The sequence below is a fragment of the Chaetura pelagica genome, unplaced genomic scaffold, assembly GCF_000747805.2.
Source record: "Chaetura pelagica isolate M959 unplaced genomic scaffold, ChaPel_1.0 scaffold222, whole genome shotgun sequence".
Lineage (NCBI taxonomy): Eukaryota > Metazoa > Chordata > Aves > Apodiformes > Apodidae > Chaetura > Chaetura pelagica.
In genome coordinates this window covers 5468340-5478418 of record NW_009952711.1, presented here as the reverse complement: position 1 = coordinate 5478418, position 10079 = coordinate 5468340, and the positions used below count along the sequence as shown (strand labels likewise).

At 41.2% G+C, this 10079-nt stretch overlaps 1 protein-coding gene across 1 annotated transcript in view; it reads right to left on the bottom strand.

Annotated features, from left to right (window-relative positions):
• The window catches only part of RFX7 (regulatory factor X, 7), a 45949-nt gene that overhangs the window by 15978 nt on the left and 19892 nt on the right, over positions 1–10079 (bottom strand). Inside the window, exons 4-5 of the mRNA XM_009994539.1 lie at positions 3492–3574; positions 2540–2662 (exon numbers count right to left, since the gene is read on the bottom strand). Of these exons, the coding sequence (XP_009992841.1) occupies positions 2540–2662; positions 3492–3574 (206 nt within the window). The remainder of the gene's footprint in view (positions 1–2539; positions 2663–3491; positions 3575–10079) is intronic.

The window sequence follows — 10079 nt, the reverse complement described above, 5'->3', positions numbered from 1 at the left end:
GCGGAATTGGCCGCCCCAGCACGCCGGTGCCATTGGCCACGGGCCCGGGCTGCGTCACCGCTCCATGGCCAGGCTGCAGAAATAGGTGTGTGCATGTTTATCAACCCCAGGCAAGCAAATGCCATCATCTTTCAGCTCAGGTTGAAGGGAAAAAAAAAAACCAAACACAAACACCACCAGAAAAACCAACTTGACCAGAGAGAGTTAATGAAAAGGAGGGGTTCACAGTAACAATGACTGAAGGCTGAATCCTGCAGGCACTGAGGAGGGGAAGGCATTCGGCCGGCTGCAAATTGCTGTCATCATTCAGATGATGGAAATATTCATACTAGATCATCAATCTGTTATTCATCTCCAGACAACTGGGCTGAAGATGATTCCCCCCCTCCCCGGCCCCATGGGGAATGTTCTGTAAATGAATTCAAATCCAACTTCCATCAGGCAGCTCCCGCTCCCTTGCTACTAATTGCTTCCTCGTTACATGGTAGCACTGAGACTTTGACAACACAGACTCACAGTGGCCCTGGTTACTGGTTTCATACATATTCAGATATATTGTGCCTCTGCAGAAATCAGATTTTCTGCACAAAGGTCCAATATTTAGGCACTATTCTGGCAATAAAGGTGTGATGGGCTGGGTCTTATGTGCAAAACAGCTGCATTTCCAGGAGGAACAATTCAACCCCTCATCCTTGTCAACACAGTCATATATGTATGTATATACCAGCAGATCAAAATGTACTGTAAGATAGTAACTAGTATTTTTACCTGTGCTGCTCTGTCCACAAAACAAAAGCAGTATTTACACAGATATTTACTTGTTAAGAAATACTTGTACCTTTCATTCAGCATGTATAATGCACAATTTAAAGAGCAGAGTCTTATCTTCAGTGGCAGAAATAATGAACATAGCTTGCCTCACTGCAGCTAGGACATTCTGAGGTACCTTAGTGTATCAGGCTTTCTTCTGCTAGATGTTCTAGTACATGTACATCAGTGGAGCACCTGTAGAGCCAGTGACACAGAACTATCTATGCTTGCCGTATGGATATGTATGTATGGATCCAGTCGGGGAGCACTCACTTGTATTCATCATAAACCTCCTGCTTGGGAAGGGATGTCTCAGGGTGCTCTTCCAAGGTGTTCCGTATCCATGAGAAGGCGTGCATCTGCTGAGCACGGCTGGATGACATGGAGATCTGATCACTAGTGAAAGAAGAAGCAGTGCCAATGAAGACTTCACTCCAGAGCTCCTCCTCAGTTACAAGACTTGGTAATTGTCTGCCTACACTGGTGGAGAGACACCAGAGACAACGAGGGCCAGTACCTCACGTTTAGCTATACCTTGAGGCACAGGCAGCAGTTGTCTCCCTCTTTCATCCACAATTTAACAAAGAGACTCCACACTCCACTTCTTGTCTGATATACAGCTTGTCCTGGCGCTGGCGGCTGCAGCGCGGGATTGGCCGCCCCAGCACGCCGGTGCCATTGGCCACGGGCCCGGGCTGCGTCACCGCTCCATGGCCAGGCTGCAGAAATAGGTGTGTGCATGTTTATCAACCCCAGGCAAGCAAATGCCATCATCTTTCAGCTCAGTCTGAAGGGAAAAAAAAAAACCAAACACAAACACCACCAGAAAAACCAACTTGACCAGAGAGAGTTAATGAAAAGGAGGGGTTCACAGTAACAATGACTGAAGGCTGAATCCTGCAGGCACTGAGGAGGGGAAGGCATTCGGCCGGCTGCAAATTGCTGTCATCATTCAGATGATGGAAATATTCATACTAGATCATCAATCTGTTATTCATCTCCAGACAACTGGGCTGAAGATGATTCCCCCCCTCCCCGGCCCCATGGGGAATGTTCTGTAAATGAATTCAAATCCAACTTCCATCAGGCAGCTCCCGCTCCCTTGCTACTAATTGCTTCCTCGTTACATGGTAGCACTGAGACTTTGACAACACAGACTCACAGTGGCCCTGGTTACTGGTTTCATACATATTCAGATATATTGTGCCTCTGCAGAAATCAGATTTTCTGCACAAAGGTCCAATATTTAGGCACTATTCTGGCAATAAAGGTGTGATGGGCTGGGTCTTATGTGCAAAACAGCTGCATTTCCAGGAGGAACAATTCAACCCCTCATCCTTGTCAACACAGTCATATATGTATGTATATACCAGCAGATCAAAATGTACTGTAAGATAGTAACTAGTATTTTTACCTGTGCTGCTCTGTCCACAAAACAAAAGCAGTATTTACACAGATATTTACTTGTTAAGAAATACTTGTACCTTTCATTCAGCATGTATAATGCACAATTTAAAGAGCAGAGTCTTATCTTCAGTGGCAGAAATAATGAACATAGCTTGCCTCACTGCAGCTAGGACATTCTGAGGTACCTTAGTGTATCAGGCTTTCTTCTGCTAGATGTTCTAGTACATGTACATCAGTGGAGCACCTGTAGAGCCAGTGACACAGAACTATCTATGCTTGCCGTATGGATATGTATGTATGGATCCAGTCGGGGAGCACTCACTTGTATTCATCATAAACCTCCTGCTTGGGAAGGGATGTCTCAGGGTGCTCTTCCAAGGTGTTCCGTATCCATGAGAAGGCGTGCATCTGCTGAGCACGGCTGGATGACATGGAGATCTGATCACTAGTGAAAGAAGAAGCAGTGCCAATGAAGACTTCACTCCAGAGCTCCTCCTCAGTTACAAGACTTGGTAATTGTCTGCCTACACTGGTGGAGAGACACCAGAGACAACGAGGGCCAGTACCTCACGTTTAGCTATACCTTGAGGCACAGGCAGCAGTTGTCTCCCTCTTTCATCCACAATTTAACAAAGAGACTCCACACTCCACTTCTTGTCTGATATACAGCTGCAAGTAGACAGTGATGAGTGAGAGTTCACCTATTTCCCCTCTTACATTTATTGTTCTTTACTGACCACCTCTAAACGTTTGCCCACTCAGTTTGCTAGCTACCCTTTGGAAACCCACAACTTTCCCAGTAGATGCTCAGAGAGCTTCCTGTAGGCACTAGCCTGCCTATAACCATCCTACTGGGAACAAATACTAATTTGGTGATGTGATCTGCAGGTTGGTTTTCTAGACCTTTTTTTAGTAAAAAAAATGTTACCAGAAATAACCATTAGTTCCTTCTTTTCTTCACTATCACATTTGTGTTGCTACATTATCACTTCCTAGGTAAAAAGCAAAGGAACACTTAGGCTGCAAAACACTTTCTCTGATGACTCTTGCATATTAGGAGTTATATTTTCAAGTTATTCCTGCACTGAAGATTCGAAAGTTAAAAAAAACCCAACCCAACAGAACAATATTCAGGAAAATAAGAGTCTTTAATGTTTAATAAAGGGTGCTTCTGCTACCAAACACACTGTGTGAATGGTTCAACAGCTAAGTGCCTCAAGAATAAAGTAAGTTTTCAGTACTAGCTGCTCACATTTACACACTCACATACATACCTTTTGTCTCCATTGTTGGGACCCGAAGGCAGCTGAAGGTAGAGGTAGAGTTTCTCTAGGTCTGTAAACTTCTCAACTTCTTGCTAGATAATAAAAGCATTTATGTTAAAAACGATGGGTTGAGGGAGGTAGGGGGAGAAAGAGCAAACAATAAGAGTTGAGCTTGACAGCTAAAAACTGTCATCTGACAGTATATTCCTAAATAATGTAATTTTAAATGAGCAATATTTACTTATATGAAAGAATGAGACTGTGAGCACTTGGACTAGAAATGTGATTTTCTGTTTTATTTGCACACACTACAAAGCACTGGTCAGCAAGGAGCAAATGGGCTCTCCCTCAGGAATATGCTGCAGCAGCAGTGCATGGAGTGGTGCATCACTGGTACAGACCCACATGATCCCTCTTTAAGTCAGAATACAACTTTTGGATGACAGTTAATTCTCTTTTCTTTTACTGGTGCCTTACTGCCAATGTAACCTTTTCCAAAAGGAAGAGTGCAACCAATAGGTAGCGAGGCTTGGCTGTTTATTTCAGCAATGAGCAGAACAGGGAGCAGACAAGCTGAAAACCTTAAGTTCAAACTGGGGCTCTGTCCTGGTTTGAGCCAGGATGAAGCCAATTTTTCTACCTGCCTCAGTCACGTCCAGATCAGCTGGCACAAACCTAACAGCAGTACTAGACGAAGGTGAGCTCCCACTTGCTCTCCACTGGCTTTGCAAACAAGTGGATCCCCTCCCTGCCTCCAGGCACAGGGATGAGCCACACTGGGAGAGCACGGGTGCCCACCAACCCCCACTACAGAACTGTTCCAGAGACCTGGGCCACCAGCAAGGTGACAGATATGCTGAGAGCGAAGAGAAACACTTCCAGCAGCAGCCAGGTAACAGACACTGGCTTTCTTGCTTTTATAAGCTGCAGCAAACCACAACATCTGTGTTTTTTTTTCTCTGACAAACTCCTAAACTGTGCTGACACCAATTTCTGCATGGTTCTACCATAGCTACACAGCAGTGGTGCTCAGACCACCAAATATCCAGACAGCCATTTCTACATGGACACATTTTGTCAAATTCTCCATTCTTTTCTTTCTCCATTTGGACTGGTGGATCTTCTTTTAACAAACCCATTATTGTAAAGATCAATGTTCTTCAAAGGAAGAATTTACAGAAAATTAATGATATATACTTTATATGTGTATTATTATATATTATTAATTAATCTATATATAAAAACAACTGGAGTAAAACTGGTACTTGTTAATTAGAATTCCTCTGAGGAATTTAGCTGTTATTTTTTTAAACAGCCAAGGACAGGTGAGGTTACCTTGCATGGTGAGCAATAATCCATGGAGCAAAAGCATCCCAGGAAAACAAAACAAATCTAATTATTCTGACACTGAAATGGAAGACAAACTCTCACTTCCAAATCTAATGTGCCAGAGTCCAAGATAAAGGGCAAGGTTTTAGAAGAAACATTAAACCTTTCATCAAAAGACACTGAAGTCGCCTCAGTGCCCTCTGCAGTTGAAGGAACTTCTGCTGTGTCCTGGCAGAAGGAAGGGGCTGTATGGAAGGGCCCTGCCTGAGTTGTGGAGGCTCCACTACACAGAATGCCTTCCCCATGAAACCTCCTAATTAAATAAAAGCACCAACAAAAAACCCCAATCATACCTGTGTAGAAAAAAACATTTACTGGGATTCTGTTATCAGAGGCTTTTCCAAAGGATGCAAGTGAGCCACTGACTCTCATCAGCAAAACTGTATCACTAGAGCTGAGGCAGCTGAGGATTATGGCTTTCTCATGTCCTCAGCAGAAGCAGGTGGACAGCGATGTTATCTCACAGCTTTCACTCTAATACTCCCTCTTCACACCCAGCCCCAGGCAGAACTTTCTGCACAACCTCTTCAGCTTCCAGGGATGGCTGTGGGGCAGCCCCAGGGGGCAGGATCTCCTCCAAACATGAGAGGTGACACACAGCCAGGAGTCACAGGCAGTTCAGGGAGATAATCCTACCTGGGTGATAATTAGATAAACCTAAGCCTATTAGATGTGACTGAACCTATTTAGAGAAAATGATCTTAAAAATGAAGAAGTGGCAGCAAAGGGATGAAGTGTCACAGTCAGTGCAAGCAGATTCAGGAAACATGTTATTTTGTTTAGCTTTAAAAATACCTTAAACATTGTGTATTGTTTAGGCTGCTTTCTCTAAAGGTTTCTGAAACTCAAAATTTGGCTTACAGCTGTGTTAAATACACACTTCTTCAACCTCAGCTGACATCCACCAGTTCTTAGTGCTAGAGGTCTGATGAATTTCATAATAACTCCATTAGTGCAACTGTTCAAAGTATCAAAAACTTTCAAATTTCTTCATACAATTATACAAGAATTTATGGAAGCGGAAGAAAATTTCAGCTGGGCTCACGACTACTGATTGAGGAGAAAAAGATTCATTCATTGTGAATTTTTCTTTGTGCTAAGTTGGACAAATAAAAAGAAACAAGGATACAAAATACACTATAAAATTTCTCAACCACCACCCCCCAAATAGGTCAACAGTGAGGAAAAAACAGGTCATTATAGTGGGAAGGAGTCACAGCATCAAAAGGAAGACTGTGACGCTGGCATTGTCTTCAACAAATTCTCCTTTGTGTGGCCCATCCAAGCTTCATGCTACAGCAGTTCTAAAACTCATACAGAAAGTAAGGAAGTGTCTAGGGAATCCTTTTCTGCTACTTAAAAGGACCTAAGTTAAAATTTTGCTTGAAGTCTCCTGACCTTGATTGACTGGTTCCATCAAATCAAATGAAGGCTGTCTAATTCTCCACACCCTATTTATAAACTCTATTTCTTGATGCTGCATTTGAAAAAACATGCTCAAGTGCCAGCAGGACTGAGGTGTGAAGCCAGCACAAAGCACCACCTCTGGGTCTCTTGGTTTTCACATGTTATATTTATTCCCTGTAATTGGAACCACATTAGATACAGGAAGATGCAGTGAAGATGAAGAGAAGCAGTGTTCATACCTATTTTCATAACTTGGCTTCAATTTAGCCAAAATCTGAGTGATCTTACATTCTAAGATAGAATAACTAAGGACAAAGAATTAGAAATTTCAAGTTACAGCTAAGCAAACACTTTCACTAACATACAAAAGAGCAGAAATCTCTAATATTTTTGTTTTGACAGTTACCAAATATAGACAGTTCACTGAAGAAATGCACAAAATACTTGGCAAATAAATTAAACTGGAGATGTGTTTATATTTGCATTTTCAGTGGCCACACAGAACTGCTCCTTTTGCTGCTTAAGAAAGACAGAACAAAGACCTCTTAGGAACAGAACTAACTTTCTTCTTTATTCAAACACGCATTTTGATTGAAAAAGAAAAAGCTGTGAAATAAACCAGGATGGCCAAAATGTTGTGGGTTTGTTTCGTTGTTTTTTTTAAACGAAAATACCAGGTTTTGACACCTGGTTTCATTCTGAGAGACACTGAAACTTCCTGAAGTACAAAGAGAAAAAGATCAGTTCAACACAAAATATAGTTAAGGACTTATTCTGTGTTACAGGAAACATTACTTTATCCATGTTCCTGCTGGAACCAGAGAACCTAGAGATTTGAACGTGAGTCTCCAGAACCACTGAACATCCTTTACGGTTTCCTGGCCTTGGTGGATGGGTTCTCTGTTTTCTCTGACTGCTGATCTACTGTCAGGTCACAAACGTCAGTGAAGTTTCAATCTGAAGTTGTCAAAAGGGATTATCACTGGAAAACTCCAGGAAATGTGCTTTTTCTGGATTATTTTAAAGAAGAAAATATTTAGTCAGGCCAAACTTTAAATAAGATAGAGGAAGAATAGACTAAGGGACAACTTCTTTAACCAATACAATGAAAAATGTCATTAAAATTTGAACTATTTCATATTTCTACAATGAAGGTAGAGTTACAGGTTATTTCTGTCCTTGAGTTCTGGTGAAGAAGAGCTTAAGTCCAGGGGCACTGCTGCAAGCTTTCTGCAAGATTACTATTTTAGAGAATGTGGGCTGATCTTAATATTTCTTTCCATATGTTGAGGATTTATGGATAACTATAATTCAAGTAAAAATGGCTATGCCAATGGCAAGGTAACATGCACCTACTGGCAGACTAGTTCTAAAACTTGTCATACTTCAGCAGAACAAACATCTATTATTTAACAACCAGACTAAGAATAGCAAAGTAGTCAAGCAATCTTCTCCCCACTTTGTGAACAGAGGCAACAAGAAGCAAAGGTTAAATAATTTGCTCAAGATCAGCTGGTTTGTTGGAAATATGACCAAGAGAGAAAACGGCAAATACTCAAAACGTGACCTATTATTCTAAAACTATGCTAATAAATACATTTTATATGCTTTATCTGAACAGAAGCAGAAACATATTTCAGGTGCTAAATATTCCAAACAAGCCCTAAAAACACATGGCAGCTTTGCACTGGCAGTGTCCAAGCACAGCTGCCAAAGCTTCACAGAGCGTCTGCCTGTCTCCCATAGGGATAAAAAGACAAGTGACAAGCTACCACTTTCTCTGCTTCCTCCTGTTCTCCAAAAACAAGGCACATTACTCCAACAGATCTTACAAAATGGCTGTGCCCACATTGCATCTACTCCAGCCATCAGCAGCTTTGGTCTTCATGGCCATCGATCCAGCACTATCTCACCGGAACTGAGCTCTTCTCAGAAGAAGGAAAGAAACCCTCATCTTCTTGCTGCATGTTTATATGGAGCATACTATTTTAAAAATCAAGTTCAAGAGTTCACTTGGTATGTGGCAAAAAAAATACAACAAGCAAAATCATGAGAGAATCTACTGCTAGACATGTTTACTACAGTTAAAAAGATGTTATGATGAATTTTTAATGGCTGTTTACACCACAATTCTCACTAATTATCTTTTTTGGACTGCACAGCATACCATTATTTTCTTATGATCTTCCAGAAACTGACAGCATGTCAGAATGTATGTGGCATGGTATAACAAGTAAAAGGCAGATAACTTTGGTCTCTTGTATGAGTAATTGCAGTCCCAGTATCCTTATACAAGCTGTTTTCTGTAGTCTTCTGCTGCTAGCTACTGCCACAACAAAGACTATTACTATCAACTGTTTCTTCTTTGTATTGCTCTTTTTCTTGCTATCCTGTGTCAAACCAAGCAGCTTATGTGCTAAAGAGCACTTGCATGTGGCTCTGTGCACTTTGGCTGTGACTGGTGCTACCACACACAAAGGGCAACAAGCTCTGACTTCTCTGGTGTTTCTTAAGATTCCTAACAAGCTGATCAAGTTTAAGTGCTTTAAGCTATCATCAGCACCTTACAATGCAACCAAAAGCTATTACCCAATCTCCTCCTTACAATAAGAATGGAGACAAGGGACATTGTCCCTTTATGGTCTAGAAGACTGAGTCAAAGGCCCTGAAAAAGTATCTATTTGAACCAACCATGTAAGAACATGCACTCAAAGGAAATTCTGACCTGCCCATAAGCTTGGAGCTGGACTCCCTGAAGGCAGCTGGTAGCCCCATCACAGCACCACTCTGACAAACCTGTACACTTTCCACCAGAGTCATTCTGCCCATTTACCTCCTGCAGGACAAAACTGGACAGGCCTGCAAGGAAGCTCCAAACAAGTTATTTAGAGCTACACAGTCATGGCCTTTTAGTTGAACATACTTTTAGATTCTGTGTTGCAGCTCACAGCTTTCCAAAAGCAAATCAAAATGCAGAAAGCATTTTGATGAAATTCAGCTTTATTTTTATTTCCTGGGAGTACTCCAATCTTGAATTTTTCTTTCTTAAACTACCTGAACAGCATTAGATCTACCTTTGCTAACCTAAAGTGGCCTTTCCACTGTTGACAGGACTCCTCTGAACTCATCAGCAGGACAGACAAGGAGATATCTGGAACAGAAAATTAGACCATCAGGACACTGCTGATGACCTACAAAAATGAATGGGCTTATACAAACTGGTAACTCCTAACTCTGTACCCTAAGTCTTAAAAATTCATCCAAGAATTTTTAAGCATATGCAAAATTTGGTCCAAAGTTTGTTTGCAATGCAACAAATACAGCTTACTTTAAACTTCTTACCACAATAAATCAAGACAACATTTTAATAAAACATAATTCAGTGTCATCTGCATTAGACTTTGATAATGTGACTTGGGAGGAATTTTCTTATTTAGCTCAGTCATACAGCTGAACAGATTCTATTTGATAATAACCAGATGGTTGTCTACATAATCTTTTTTATTTTACCCACTGGTAGTTCTGGATGAAATGCTGAAGGTAGATGGTCAGAATAATAAATCCCTTCCAGTCTTAAAATTCATGACCTCAGACTTTGATTTAAAGAAACTTGCAACCTGCTCAATATTAAAATAAACAAATAAAACCTCTTTCTGAGTTAGTGCTAGATATTTGCTTCCCAGAAATAATCTCTTATCACTGGCTAGATCCTGTTATTTTTAATGCACAAAGGAAGATGACGTTCATGCATTTCAAAAGCTTTCCTTCTTCAAAAAATACTACTATCTCCCTGTCCTAATT